General features: G+C 47.1%; 5 protein-coding genes across 5 annotated transcripts; 4 read left to right on the plus strand and 1 right to left on the minus strand.

Moving 5' to 3' along the window:
• The first annotated feature begins 254 nt into the window (after positions 1-254).
• On the plus strand, positions 255-2,080 carry GGS22DRAFT_195618 (HAD-like protein). The gene is made up of 3 exons (XM_047965696.1): positions 255-533; positions 599-760; positions 812-2,080. Exons 1-3 carry the CDS (start codon positions 366-368, stop codon positions 2,024-2,026), a joined length of 1,545 nt encoding a protein of 514 aa, XP_047816737.1. The 5' UTR covers positions 255-365; the 3' UTR covers positions 2,027-2,080.
• Positions 2,081-2,830: 750 nt separating this feature from the next.
• Positions 2,831-4,506, plus strand: GGS22DRAFT_195620 (uncharacterized protein; the record flags this gene model as incomplete). Its single annotated transcript, XM_047965697.1, has 4 exons — positions 2,831-3,058; positions 3,126-3,339; positions 3,385-3,776; positions 3,847-4,506. 4 exons carry the CDS (start codon positions 2,831-2,833, stop codon positions 4,504-4,506), a joined length of 1,494 nt encoding a protein of 497 aa, XP_047816738.1.
• A 468-nt stretch (positions 4,507-4,974) lies between these two features.
• GGS22DRAFT_190882 (short-chain dehydrogenase) lies at positions 4,975-6,047 on the plus strand (the record flags this gene model as incomplete). The annotated part of the gene is made up of 3 exons (XM_047965044.1): positions 4,975-5,029; positions 5,105-5,611; positions 5,683-6,047. The coding sequence occupies 3 exons, from the start codon at positions 4,975-4,977 to the stop codon at positions 6,045-6,047; spliced, it is 927 nt and encodes a 308-aa protein (XP_047816739.1).
• Positions 6,048-7,779: 1,732 nt separating this feature from the next.
• Positions 7,780-9,389, plus strand: GGS22DRAFT_195624 (uncharacterized protein; the record flags this gene model as incomplete). Its single annotated transcript, XM_047965698.1, has 5 exons — positions 7,780-7,935; positions 7,986-8,405; positions 8,515-8,591; positions 8,648-8,712; positions 8,767-9,389. 5 exons carry the CDS (start codon positions 7,780-7,782, stop codon positions 9,045-9,047), a joined length of 999 nt encoding a protein of 332 aa, XP_047816740.1. The 3' UTR covers positions 9,048-9,389.
• Positions 9,390-12,094: 2,705 nt separating this feature from the next.
• Positions 12,095-13,050, minus strand: GGS22DRAFT_195628 (uncharacterized protein). The gene has a single exon (XM_047965699.1). The coding sequence runs from the start codon at positions 12,940-12,942 to the stop codon at positions 12,139-12,141; it is 804 nt and encodes a 267-aa protein (XP_047816741.1). The 5' UTR covers positions 12,943-13,050; the 3' UTR covers positions 12,095-12,138.
• Positions 13,051-15,204: the final 2,154 nt, after the last annotated feature.

Genomic DNA, 15,204 nt, shown 5'->3' on the forward strand with positions numbered 1-15,204 from the left:
CAGGAAGCACGTCGAGGGGAGACGGGCTGGGATTACTGCATGCATATTTGTCTCAGATCTACATGTGAATGCAATGTGACGGACTTTTTCTCCGATAGTCTACGTAGCGCGCCTATCAGGTACATACCTTGTAGGTATCTAATTCCCGTTTCCGTGTGAGGCTCTGGGTAGACCCTTGTGATAATAGGGTTGGAAGCAGGGTAGACTGGCCATTTCTAAGTTGAAACGATGACTACCTAGGTAGGTATCATTGTCATATACATATCCTGCTCAAACCCCAACCTGTAAATGAGTAGGCTATCCACCGGAGTCTAGACATCTTTCAGCAGTGTTCAACGTAACAACTACTATCGTCGCCTTCCACAATGGTTCTCGACATCAAGGCTCTCGTGCTTGATCTAGGTGGGGTTCTTCTTGAATGGGACCGCCACAGCGTAACGTCTCTATCCTCGGGTCAGTTTCTGACTATCATGAATTCAATAGCTTGGCATGACCTAGATAGGGGTAAGTTGACTGTCAAGGAGGCTTGTAAGGTAAGGCTTGTCTCTAGTTCCCCTGAGATGCTTTTGGCCTTATGAAATGAGCTAAGTATGAGTAGGAATTCGGGGCCACACTCGAGATCGAGCCTTCTATTATCGAGCATGCTTTAGACGAGGCACAACTCTCTTTGACTGTTAATGCCCCATTGACGCAGACGATTCGGGATCTGAAGGAATTAATTCCCGACCTGGAGCTCTACATCATGTCCAACATATCCCGAGTGAGTCCACCAACACCTATATCGCATTAGGAGTGGCTGATCATGATGTAGGAGCATTACAAGAAGGCGCGGATGCTGAGCTTGCCTTGGGACATCTTCAAGTCGATCTTCATTTCAGGCGAAGTAGGCGAGAGGAAGCCTGATTTATGTTTCTTCCAGCATGTGGTACAGCAGACCGGGGTGGATCCAAGCCAGATCGTCATGATCGACGATACGGTCGAGAACATCTGCGCAGCCCGGTCTGTGGGCATGCACGGGCTACTCGCAGATGACGAGGCGACCAAGAGTGGCTGCGCGCTGCTGAACCTCCTTCTGGACCCGCTGCCGCGAGCGGAAGCTTACCTGAAAAGCAATGCGAAAAAGCACCATTGTGTCGTCGAGGGTGCCGAAGATCTCGCACTCAAGGATAACTACGCTCAGATGCTACTCTGGGAGCTCACGGGTGACGAAAACCTCGTCTACTTCAAGTGGCCGTCTGAGGAGCTTCACGGAACCCCGGCCGGGGACTCTACTAACGGCTGTGTCAACGGTCAAAACGGGGGCTCTATTAAGTCAGACCTGAACTATGGCCTCTGGAACTACTTCTACGAAGAGCCCGTTCTCACAACTCGATACTTCCCGCCCGACGCGGACACGACATCAATAGCTTACCTCTCTCTCCCGCCAAAGTACCTGTCCATGGTCGCGGACGTCGAGCTTGTCTTGGATGCCATGGCTACTAACTTGAACTCAGACGGGATCATGCAGACGTACTTTGCCAGCGACCGGCCTCGAGCTTCTCCTGAGGTCTGCTGCAACATGCTTTGCCTTTTCTACCGCTTTGGCCGTGGCGCCGACCCCCGCATTCGGAAGACCGAGGAATGGGTGATCAGCTGCCTGAAAAACAATGCTTGCCTCAACGGCAGTAGGCACTACTCGACGCCCGAGACCTTGTTGTACTTCGCGTCTCGCTTGCGGGTCGAGTGTGGACCTGGCCGTCTGGCGAACGAGCTAGATGTCGTCAAGGGGCAACTTGGAGAGCGTCTCGGGGTGCCTGTGAATCCACTATCGCTCGCGTTTCGCATCTCAGCGTGCCAGCTGGTAGGCATCGATGAAAAGCTGTACAGAAAAGACGTTGCAACACTCTTGTCTCTGCAAGACAGAGATGGTGGGTGGCCAGCCGGGCATTTCTGCTGCATTGGAAAGACAGGGGCTCGCATTGGAAATCGCGGCTTGACGACGGCTCTAGCAGCCAAGATCATTAGGGGGGAAAGGGGGATCATGTAGCAGACTCTTAGGATACTATGTTTGCACACCTAGAAAGACTATTGATCTGCCTTGCAACCCGTAGCTATAGTTACGGAGTCCAATTTTCTAACATTGTCCCTTCCCAAGAAAGGCACTTCTTCTTCCAGTAAATGTCAATATATCCCTAAGCCGCGCGTCATCCATGTCGTCCAAATTTGGAAGTCAGGGGGCCAGGTTAGCCGGTCATCTAAGAATCACGTGCTTACCCTCTGATCGAGGAAGCCGGTGTGGGATAGTTTGGACTATTCAACACGGATGCCACGGCCCGAATCACCTGCGGATAATGCACTTGCTTGGTACACTATTGAGCGCCACTCACTCTGCCACAAATGTAGTCATCTTGTGCCTTTCTTCAGGTTGTAGATATCGGAGCGGCTCGGGGCGGCTCGGTCTCAAGGCTGCCTTGATAGGACTTCAAGATCACCGTTACTCCGAGGTCTTCTATACCTACCTACCTATTACTAGCAGGTCAGCAAAGGAACGCCTTGTGTTGTCGTGGCCACTGAATTTGCAGAATGTAATATTATAAAAAATGACCCCTGCAGGAGCTGAAAAGGGGGCTTTACCCAGCCGCAGCCACCATAATCCAGAGATTGGTTTTATCCTTCGTAGGAGGCTACCTTCATGTAATTACCTAGGTAAACAAGCGAGATTTGGCGCCAGCTTAGTAGGGGTATATAGTATATAGAGAGAGATAGTGAGGAGCTTTTAAGAGATATGAGTTATGTTGTCCTAACCTTGAAGTTTTTGGTAATTTCTAAGTCCATTTTCGAGACTGACACCATGATTTCGTCTATTCTCCTATCAGGTTTACCCATGCTGGTGTTCTTCAGTGGCTGGGCTTCTTCCGCAACTACGGACCAATACATGTGGCCCCCCTCAGAAGCAGGACAGGTTCACGGACCTTCGTGGCTGCAGTTTGCTAATGCCACTACGCGTTGGTCGACGTATGCAGCTCCGACCATTAACGAAGTGTTCATTCCTCAGAGTGAAGATGATCTATCAGCAGGAGTAAGCTATCAGAAATCACTTGGATGGTTAACATCCAGGCTCTTGACTAATAAGGGGCGGCATACAGCTTCGATACCTGTCAAGTTCCAACAAAACCTGGCTAGCTAAGTCAGGCGGCCACGGATATTCTGTAACCCTCCGGACTATCCAAAATGCCACTCTCATCGACATGGAAAATTTCGCCTACGTAAACATGAACGCGGATATGAGTGTTACTGTAGGCACCGGCACGACATTCGATGACTTCATAAACGTGCTGGGTGGTTCGGGGAGAGAGATAAGTAAGTCACATCCTTCTCTACGTCGAAAGACGCTAACGTGTGCAGCCGTCGGATTTTGCTCTAGCGTCGGCGTAGTCGGCGCTACGATCGGTGGTGGACTCGGCCGACTTGAAGGCCTTCATGGCCTGACGAGCGATGCACTCACCAGGGTGCGAATGGCACTGTGGAATGGTACCATCGTCGAGGCTTCTGACGCAGTCAACCAAGACCTGTTTTGGGGCGTCCGTGGCGCCGGCCAGAATTTTGGTATCATTATCGAGGTCACGTTCGAGACGTACCCAGCGACAAATGGAGGCATGCAGTATAGTTCGGACTTGACGTTCACAGTAGACAAGCTGGAAGCTGTCTTCAACGTGACAAATATCCTGTTAGAACCCGAACTAGATCCTAAATTAGCTATTGCCACATCGATTTCTCCTGATCCCACAACGCTCGAGGTAAGCAACGCCGACCGGCTACTTGCGTCAAGGGGATAAGGATGCTGACTTATACGTGTTCAATCTGAAGCCGGGGCTAAGGTTGAATATCGTGTATCACGGGCCCCTTGAAAATGGCCAGGAATTCAGAAAGTTGTATTCCCCATTCAGCTCTGGTTTTACTGAACAGATGACGACATGGACCAACTTGACGTCGGTGGCTTTTCCTGATATAGTAGCCGGAGCGCTCATAAACGGCAATCCGCACAATCAGTACAGTGTCTTGACCAGAAATTTGCCGATTGAGAGCCTGCGCGAGGCTGTCACGTCACTCGGCTCCTTCGCGAAGCAGTACCCGACAGCGAACGAGAGCACCATATTCATCGAGACCTTTGGCCAGAAGGGCGTGGAAGCGCTCCCACGGGAGTATTCTGCTTTTCCCCATCGAAATTCGTTCCGCAACGCGATAGTGTTCTCGATGACTTACCCCAACAACGCCACGGAAGTGGCTGACGCTGCGGACTCCTGGGCGCTGGGAATGCGTAACAAGTTCGCGCAGCCGGACGTTTCCGGCTACGATAGACTGCAGATATACCAGAATTATGCGCACGGCGACGAGCCGTTATCAGCTCTGTACGGCTACGAGGAGTGGCGCCACGAGCGACTCACCAAGTTGAAGAACACTTACGATCCCCATGGCTTCTTCAATGGGTACCATGCTATTCCTAGTAATCTCGCAGATTGGTCCTAAAGCTTTCAGCTTTGGCTGACCGACACTCAGTCGGAGTATTTTCATTGTGTAGCATTTCCTCATTGCTTATTGGAACAAACATTGGAACAAATATTGGAAGGGGTTTGCCTGCCTCCAACAGGGTCCCTCCCTGTTCTTTGTTCTGGCTGTTTGCTTCAATGTTGGGTCGTGTGGAGGAAGTAAGTAACCTTAGGTACCTAAAAGTACTTTAGTATAGACAACTCAGAAGACATCCATATGTACCTACTCATACATGTATGTACCTACTTATGCAAGTTAATGGTTAATAATGGATTTAAGAGTTAAAATCCGACCTCAAAGACGGAACCTGATCCGATCACATTCCAGCTCGATGCTAAGGGCAACGTTTCAAAATCTATGTAACCTTAGCCTTGGGTCCCTCCCCTAACGATTGGGACAATTCCTCTCCTTCAATTCAAGACCTAAACATCACCAAATCCAATGATTATGGACTCGCCCAATACTAAGCCGTACAATTTACCCTCAGATGCTGTCTGGTTCGGTTAGTGTCCTGAGCCCTCTCCATCTTACTACCACCATTCGCACAGTAGTTGAAATCATATTCACACACGTATAGTTACCGGCTGCTCGTCGGGAATCGGTCAAGCTCTGGCTAAACTTGTCGCTTCAACGCCCAACCGAGTAGTAGCAACTGCACGCAAAGCAGCGTCGTTGTCGTCCATTCCCACCAACGACCGCGTCCTGAAGCTGGAGCTAGATGTGGCTAATATTAGCTCTATCAATGCCGCAATCCAGGCTACTCTGGACAGATTCGGTCGCATCGATGTCCTTGTCAACAACGCTGGTTATACGCTCGCCGGGGAGGCCGAAGCCACGGGAGACGCGGAGGCTCGGGATGTATTTGATACCAACTTCTGGGGAATGGTGAATATATCAAAGAGGTGCTTGCAAATCATGAGAGAGGAGAATGCCAAGAATGGCCAGCAAGGCGGCGTGATCATGAACGTGACTTCTGTGGGAGGTTACATTGGCTTCCCAGGACAGGCTTTTTACCATGCCAGCAAGTTTGCCGTGGAAGGGTGGACCGAGGCAGTAGCAAAGGAGGTACCCTCGACGTGGAACAGTAAGTGTTCATTGCTCTCTGCACTTCGTGCTCCCCTCTATTTCCAAATCTCGACGCTCATGGTCATTTAGTTCATTTATGCAACATCGAACCCGGCGGCGTGAAGACCAATTACGCAACCTCGTCCTTGAAGAAGACGGCCGTACGGCACAAGGCCTATTCCGATCCCAACTTCCCCGCGAACATGATGCTTGCACACATCGGCAGCGAGCAAGGCCGTGCTTTGTGGGCCGAACCGAGCGCTATAGCCGCGGCTATGTACCACGTTGTCAGTCGCAGAAAGCGAATTCCGATTCGGGTTCCCTTAGGAGCTGATTCTTGGGGGTTGATCGACGGGGACCTTAAGAATACTAAAGGTGATTTGGACGAGATCAAAGATATCAGCTACTCTGTGGGTGACCCGAAGCAATTAGAGTCTATTCACTTTTTGAAGTAGATAGTTCGATACCAGTAATACCTAGTAGGCACCCATCACAGTATTCCTAGGTAGCTCCGGTATCTTTTCGTGTTGAATTGTGATGCCTTTTCCAAGATATCTCGTCATTGAATAAGCAGCCATTTACTTCCCTCTATGATGGGCATAAGGTAAACCACTCTACCTATATGATGATACGATCTTGAAAGAACTACCGGTAGCCAGTAGAATGAATGCATACGTACCTAGGTACCTAGCAATTGGACAAGTCTTATTTTTGAAACCTGACGAACGATGCAGAAAGTTGGTTTGTCAGTTTCATCTTAAGTAGTACCTATTGATCAGCACGCTTCTGGCACGTGACTACCCATACTTCAGTCAGCCCTTATCATTCCCACCTATGCCGATTTAAGCTTATAACGCTCTTTTTAGACTCTAGAAGTTCCCTACTTTCTTTCTAAGCCATGAGATGTCGTGTAAACTATACCTGCTCATCAATACTTAGCATAACGTCATGGTCACAACCCATCATTGCCCTCTCGAGTCTAAGAGAGGCTGCATACAAACAAAAGGATCAGAGAGCCACTGTGTAGAGCACTAGGTACGAATGTGCTTTTAAGGATAGCTAGAGTAAATGCTTAGGTACTTTACGAATTACAGATCCAGTGCGGCAAATACAGAGATTGGTTCATCAAGAGACAAGACTGTCCTTGCGTTGGCGAAGATAAGGCCGAGGCGTACCGGTAGAAGGCCTTGAGAGAAGAGAAGAAACAGGAAGCCTGGGACGAGTCATTTGGCAAGCCAACTAAGAACAAGAAGAACTGAAAGGTATGCTGTTTCGATTCCTATAATATAAACTTTTCCCTTCAGCATGAATTATTTTTTTCCCTGTAAAAAAAAGGAGAAAGAAGAAAGGGGAGACGATGAAAATTACCAGCTGTCACACTTGACAAAAGTCTGTCTGAGCCTCAACCATCATAAGTCTGATAGGGTGCCATGAACCCGCTTTAGAAACGGGACGGCCCGCTGCAACCTGGAGCGGACATTCATACGGTATATGTTATTAAGTACATTGCTCAATAGCAATCGGTAAAGACTTCGTTTGGGGACTATTACTTAGGTAGTGCCGGTAAATAACATGTCATTGTTCTGCCGGTACCCAAACCGCGGATGCTACAAGAGGATCCTGCGTTGTACGATTCTTCCCTTTGGGTGATTAAATCAATCACGCTTATTGGTGGCCCTCTATCAAAATACTACCTACATACCCAACGACTCTAGAGTTTCATGTCGATCAATTGACGATAATAATTGATAGACCGCCCGGGTTTCATCCAATGTGGGTATTCTTCAGCGGATCGTTTGCGCTAATAGTCCACTCTAGCGTGATGTGCAAGCATGCCAGAACATGATAAAGTTAAAGATTGATGCTGGATATCTGTGCATTATCACACCTCCAAATACACCCCAAGCATGCTCCAAATACGCCCTAAGTAAGTAGGTAGGTATATATAGTACGAAACAGGGCTGTCTACAAGCTACATAGTTACTCAAATGCCTAGTAGGTTTATGAGTGCTGCAAGAGAGATTCCCCACGTTGGATCGTAGGATTGAAGTAGAACTCAGTATGGGGCAGCGTAGTATCGACGTTCATCCTTCGGGTCCCTATTTCTTTTTTATTAATCCGCAGCATCTGAGCCTCGAAGAATTTTGAAACTGTTCAATCCAGTTATTTTTTTTTATTTTTCACACAATGAGCTCAGGCGTACCAGATTACGGCCCCAACATCATTGCCGCGCTATGGACTTGCACGTCTCTCGCTTTCCTATTCCTTTCGCTACGCCTGTTTTGTAAGTTCTACAAACGAGCGTTACCGTTCTGGGATGACTATATCTTGGTCGTATCCTGGGTAAGCTACACGTGCCATGGACCTTCGGCTTTTGGCTGATTTTTTGATAGTGCATTCTTCTATCAACTAGCGCTTTGATCACTCTCGACGTACGAGATGGCTTTGGAAAACATGAAACTGATATCATTGCCGATCATGGCGTTGAAGCGTTGACCCGAATTGGAATGAGAGACGACATTGTTGGATTTCTTGTCCCTTTTGCCATTGCCTGGAGCAAAACATCGTTCGCGGTGACGCTCTTACACATACTAGATAAAGGAAGGATTAGGATAGTCATATGGGCTATCATCGTATCGACGAACCTTCTACTTGTAATGGCTGCCTTCTCCTTCTTATTCCAATGCAGTCCCGTCGAGAAGTTATGGAACCCTAGAGTTCCGGGAACGTGTTGGCCCGATATGAATAGGGTGCTTTCTATGCTTGCCTCAGCATATTCGGGGTTTATGGACTTTGTTCTTGCTTTACTTCCTGTAAGAGGACTTTCATCTACTACCCCCACTCTCCTCGGCTTTCATAGGTTGTACAGGAGCCGCAAGACCTTCAACTATAGGGAACTACCTACTGATTCATCAAAACTAGTGGACATTCATCTGGAAGCTGAATCTCAGGCGTGAGGAGAAAATAGGGGTAGTAGCGGCTATGAGCATGGGCATCTTGTAAGTTCACTTGCAAACACACAGAAGGATGCTTTCAACCTAACCCAGATTCGCAGTGCTGGTACAACGGCGATTGTCAAGTGTTATTACCTACACAATCTATACAGTGTCGACTTTTTCTGTATGTTGCACTCGTGTGGTCTCCACCAAGCCCCGTTATTAACTACATCAATAGATGCTGGAGGCAACCTAGCTATCTGGGGGACTGCAGAAGTTGCCACCACTATTATGGCTTCTTCTATTCCCGTGTTGCGAGTTCTCATCCGCGATGTTGCATCCGCGGCTTCACGTAATCATCGTTCATTGCTGCATGCTGGTGGTTCGCTCGGGTCTCAAGGAAGTAGGGCAACGGAGACGAATCATAGCCCATGCACCTATGTCGAACATGAGCCGCTTTCATCTTTTGGAGCCTTGGGTGGTGCTGTATCCAAATGGTCCACAGAGATGACATCGTGAATTTTGAAGTGGTCCGGAAATTTCAACTTGTAAGCCAAGCGTCCGATTCACTCGATGACTCTGAATGGTCCGGCATATTGTTGTTCCAATTTTCGACCCAGAACTGCTGCAGCTGGAATGTTGTATCCCTTGTGCAGACGCAGCATGACCTTAGGCCTCAGCAGCTCTTCTGTCATGCTGTCAAGCCTTTAACGGGATACCGTGAGAGTTACCTGGGTACCCCAGCTATAGCCACGATGTAGGACGCTGGATGCCTTAGGGCTTGAGGTTAGCCTACGAGAGGTTTCCTTGGCATACACATCCCTAGATAGGTAGACAAAGGAGGATTCTCATATGTATATCGCGTCTCTTGGCACAAGGAGGTTTGAAGCTCCTTGCGCAACAATGAAGTTATTTCCTATGCTCTTAGGTCTGCATCGTGACATCTTCCGAGATAGTTATGGCTTCTATTCCTGTATGTCCGTCGAGTTCTCTGTGGGATCGCTATCTTCACCATTGATGACCTTTCCAAGTCTTCCATGAAGGCCCCTTAATAGCTCCAGGGTTAGGATCGGTCCATGAAGGGGTTCCTTGGCGCAACCATCAACGGCAAGGCATAAGCCGCAGCTAGTTATAAAAAGAGTACAATAAAAAGGGGAGGAAGGGAGTAAGCAAAGAAAGCCCATCCGAAGTAATGCGAGAATCCAGGTCCTTAACGGCTCCGTCTCAAAGAAAACGGTCGTTCGGCCCCACTGAAAAACGGAAAGCGGGTGCTTACGGCACAGGTACCTAATAAGACCTGAAAAAGTAATAGGTCGGCGCACCGCCACGATGAGTCATCAAAGATCTCTATGCGGCATGTTCGATATCGCTCCAGGTTCACGTTTCCCTTCCTAGCGTAGCCACTCTTGATTTGGGCTTTATGCTTATCATGCTTTTCTGTACCCGGCTCAGACAGAACGCTATGTATATATGGATCGAATTGGATACTGGCATGCCAACCGCCACGGTCGTAATTCGAACGAACGCTATTCATGTTCCATAAAGCTTCGGGGTCGTAGACAATAAGCTCATTAGGGCCTATCCGCATGACCTTTCCATACTTATGTTGTTCCCCTGCGACTATATAGTGTATGCGCCCTGTCGTCATGGCCAAAAACCCCCAGAGATATGAGAAGCTTGCCAGAGGAGGTCCTGTGAATTTCCTTAGACGATGCCACGCTGCTACTGCTAAGATGGTATACCAAATGACTAAGGCGAGAAGGACCTTTGAAATGGAGAGAATAAAGTTTTGAATGGAAAATGTCGAGTTAATCTGCGAGATCATTCTCTACGTTTAGGGCCTAATTGACACTACCTAGTAAGTACCTGGTAGGTAAGTGATGCCTACGTGAGAAATTGTACAAATTTTATAAGTTGGCATTGCAGAGAAAGAGTTTAGAAATGTGAGGGGTTTCAAAATCAGACAATGGCTTCTAGCTTCTACTGACTTGAATTCCTTTATCTAGAAAGCTTGGTGAGTTCCATGTCGATGATCTTGATACCCGGGCATATTTTATACCTACCTTGTTCAGATAGTGGTGTAGGTACCTCGTACCTATCGAGGAATCTAGGGATACTATAGGTACCTAGGTATGCGTACCTAGAATCTGACCGATGTACAGTGTACACTCCCACACACACTGTGTTTGCATATCTCCTAGCGCGCTATACATCCTTTTTGTAAGGCCTTACTCCCCGCCGACGATCACTATGATCTAATGGATCGCCGAGACTAGCTTGCAGCCTTAGTGATTCTTCGAATGTTGAGATAAAATCTTAATTAGCACAACTAACACGATGACTACCTAAATACGTACAAAATTGACAATCATACATCTACAGGTAATTGAGTGTTTTTTCGCATATTTGCCTAGGAGCTGGACCCTACCTAGTACCTAGTATGAGTTGGGATATATTCGCACTGTGCTACGTTTTTCTCTAGTGACTGAGCTCCCTAAGCTATAGCGATCATTCACTAAAGTTTAGTGGATAGATCACTATTAGGTCTAAGTCTTAGCCAAGACCTTCGCTAATTATCGCGCATTAAGCAAGAAGCGTAGCTGATGTGCGACACCTTTAACCCAAACCTCTGTAGTTAAAAGAATCATCCATTCCTCGAGATAGAAACGATTTCAGCAGCAGGGTTTGTGAAGTTTATATTAGCAGTACATCAGGAGGTAGCTAAGATCCAGGCAAGATTCTACATCTCCCCAAAATTATATGATATATGCGTGGTTTTCATTACGCTGTAGTAATCCAAAGTATCCCATGAAGAAAAAAAAGCTATCTAGGTACCTAGGCAGGTACCTACCTAGTAGGTATTAATCCTATGCCTTTCGAAGATAACTTTCAGGGTTATGGATCAACATTGAGATATTCACATGATGCGAGATTGCCGTAGCGAGAACGAATTATGATAGTGCTGAGAATAGCAGCCAACCTAGCGGCATGCACCGGCAGTCCGGGTCAGTCCGTTAGCAATATTGGGCGGAACGACTCTTGATTGGTATCTTGGAAGGCAAGCTTACTATAACCCCGGAATATTAGTGATGTAATTGCCTCCATTAATCCTTATTCTGAGATCAGCCAAGACTTGATAAGGCAATTCTCTCACTTTGATTTCATCAATATCAACCTCCCCCTGATTTAGTGGAGAAGCTGACGACATCAACGGAATTTAAGGCAATCCAGTTATCGGCTACCTACCTATGCATGCCGTAAGGATTTGAAAGATGCATGGTCAGGCGTAACGATAAAAACAAAAGCTTATCAAGATGTCGGTGGTTATTATAGATACTAGGTACCTAGTACCTATTGAAATGCCCTGGCAACGCAATTATAGGTAGGTGGTTGCACCTAGTATCAACTACCTGGTCTATAAGGCCGAAATAGGGGGTAATTGAAAGCCAAATTACCCATTACTACGGTTTTATTTCCATTTAAGCCACATAAATCACTACCTAATCACTTTCTCTAATAACGCCTAACTCCGAATTAGGTAGAAAACTTCAATCAGTCCCTGCTCCCAAGCAAGCGACTGTATCTCTATCCAGAAGCGCCGATGCTTCGCCTAAGGCCCGGTCGGCTTCAGTGGTTTTCCGGCCGCATCCATCGAGTCGTCGTTTGATTCGGGCTGGTTGACGTAAAAGTCCGGGCTGTTATTCTCTACGCTCATCTTCGCCGCATTGTAACGCTTGAACGCGCTTTCGACAAGTAGTCCAACTTCCTTCCTATTGCGACCAATGACCCCCACCGCTAGCAGAGCCTCAGTCTCTTCAATCCAATCTTGTAATCTTCTAAATCCAACACGATCCTTCTCCATCCTCTGAGGTTGTCCCGAACCCTTGATGAGAGCCAGGACACCTGCTAGTATTGTGTTGATGGCACCGAGAATCGTGATGAGTGTTTCATATCGTCCAGAGTTAGGACCAACGGCTGTCAGTGCTGCACCGATGACGATCTGGGCAAAGTAACAAAGGTAGAGAAAGGCAGTCAGTAAGGCATGTTGGATGCCTTTGGTTTGTTGGGATTCAATGACGGATTTGTATATTCCGATGGCGGATTTTCGTCCTTCTTCAAGGGTACCGCTGTCAGTAGCTTCGCGGTGGTAATTTATGCCTAAAGCCTTTCTGAATATTAACAGATTTTCGTCGTTGGGACCACGGATGGCGAGACCTGCTGGTGCTCCCCAGGATAGATTTGTGACTGTCTTGATGGGTGCCGGATCCGTCGGCGTGGGGTTTGTCGGGTTAGATTTCTGAGGTGAGTTGGGGGCTTTAGATGGTTTAGGTACCGAGGGTGATCCTAACTGAGGAACGGATGTCCTCGACCCCGGAGTGAGAAGGGGGGAGTGGACGTCTTTGGTATCAGACATTACTGGAGCTTCACAGAAGAATCGGCCAAGAGATAACGCTTGTTTTTGATGAAGTTCGAAGATCGTTGTAGTTTATTTCTTGGAACTATTTGTAATCCTCATAATCCCCAGGCTACCCATGGAATAACGAATTGTTAGGTATTTATATGAGGGAAGTTAGGTATGCTTACAGGCAAATCACAAGAAGCCTTCCATATCCGAAGTCTCACCGGATATAAAAGTCATTATCTGTAACATTGTGTGCATCTAGTCATACTTTCACCTTGACTACTAGGTAGGTCTGAGGTAGGTAGTTAGGTAAGAATGATCAATCCTAAGAACTATTCTCATCGCATCCGTCGATAGCGACGTCAAGGAAATGCTGACATAATTGAAAGATCCTAGGCTGGGGCTAAAAGGGGAATTGATGACGTTGATCCTTTGGCTGTTTTCCGCTGCAAAGGGGCAAAGCAGGTATGTGATAGACGAAATCTCACCAACAATGTCGAAGGATCATTACCCCCAGGTCACACATGAGGCTGCAGGAAGAAGAACCGAAGGTCAGCAATAACCACATGGTGACTTCAGAGAAGACGACCTAGTGGCTTAGCTAACAATTTCATTAGGACAATGATTCCATCGCGTAAAGTCAGTGGCTAATTCACTCTAAAAAATCCCTTGCCTCCAATTCCAAGATTAGATATGGCTAGATCGTGTGATATAACCCCCTGTTTGACGAATAATGTAAAAATGTCTCATGACATTCTAAGATTATACAAATCAGTTCTTTATATCTTATTTTGGTCATTGCACTGGCTGAAGAATACGACGAGATTCAAACGTAAGAGCTACGCTGTAGAACTTGTACCAGGTAGGTACCTACGTTTGTGTATATTTTCTTTCTTCTGATCCTAACGATGGAAATCCACGATGTGCCCAGTTAGCTCTTACTACAAGCCAATTTCCTTTCCAATATCATCAAACAGTCAAAACTCCGTATTAATCCACGTGGATGAGCGAGAACCCCATGTATCACCGCGCAGTCTAAGCGCGACGTTGTGTCAAATCTTACCCACCTACCTAGTAGGTACCTATGAACCAATAAAGGATCCTTTGAACCAAGCCCTGTCACCCGACTTACAATGTTCGTAAATTCTATCATCATCTCCCTGGTAATATAATCTTAGCTCGTTATTTGCATTCCACTCAAGGGCAGAAGAAAGTCTCCCAAGTCCCAGGGGACCAACGATTGTGCCCTCAGAGTTCCACCCGCTCTCCCATTTATACCCCAGGATATTCTTTCCGGCATCTTGACAGTACATACGTAGACGCGGAATCGAATCAAACCATCCGACTGCCGCAATCGAAGTGTGGCGTGGCATTTTTTCAGTACGGAATTAACCTATATATAAAGGTCAGAACGTAAACATGCTCACAAGCTTATTTTCATGCTTACCTGTAGTCCATCCTCCTTCCGAGCAGTGTTCTCTCAGAGTCATATCTGGGGCCTGATAATATGCCCGGATGTGAATTCCCTTATTCAACCAGCATACCGCGGCCAGATTGGTTCCAGTGTGAGCGGCAGGGGCATACAGTCGGATATCTGGGCCATCCCCAGGCCAATACACAGCAGCAAGTTTCGTGTTTGCAGCAAGGCGGAACTTGGACTTGGTGAGATATCGTGGGATACAGCCGTCCGACCCAGACGAGTAACACCATTCCTCAAGATAGTCGGTTCGCTCTTAGAAGCGAGCTGGTTTAATATATCCACCCTTAGCTGACATAATCAGGGAGCTCCTCCCGGGGGCAATCAGGTGACCTCAAACAGTATTACCTACCTAGGTAATTGCCCTGTCACATTATACTATTCCGGGATTTTACATGTGGGAATGCCCCTAACAGAAGATAAACGAGATAGATCCGCGCTTATTGAGTCTCGGAAGATGACGGTGGACCATAAGAACAAATCCGCCAACCCGCTAATTCAATTAATGTATTGAAATGTATACAGTGTAATATAGTTGAAAAACGTACAGTTTAACAGATATTCCACACCGTGTCCTGAATGTTACAGGGGATTTTAGCGCTACAGGGCGCTCAAAGCCCTGTAATTTATAGGCGTTATAGCGCATAACCTTTTTACATAGGAGCTCATAGGTAATTTAGATACACATATCCATTACGCTTCAATATTTAGTCGCTCACGAATACAGTAGGTTTATTCTAAAGCGCTTCAAAAGCCCTTTCTATTTATAAACCTACATTTTATCAATTGCAAACCCG

The sequence above is a fragment of the Annulohypoxylon maeteangense genome (genome assembly GCF_022496945.1).
Source record: "Annulohypoxylon maeteangense strain CBS 123835 unplaced genomic scaffold GGS22scaffold_14, whole genome shotgun sequence".
Taxonomy (NCBI): domain Eukaryota; kingdom Fungi; phylum Ascomycota; class Sordariomycetes; order Xylariales; family Hypoxylaceae; genus Annulohypoxylon; species Annulohypoxylon maeteangense.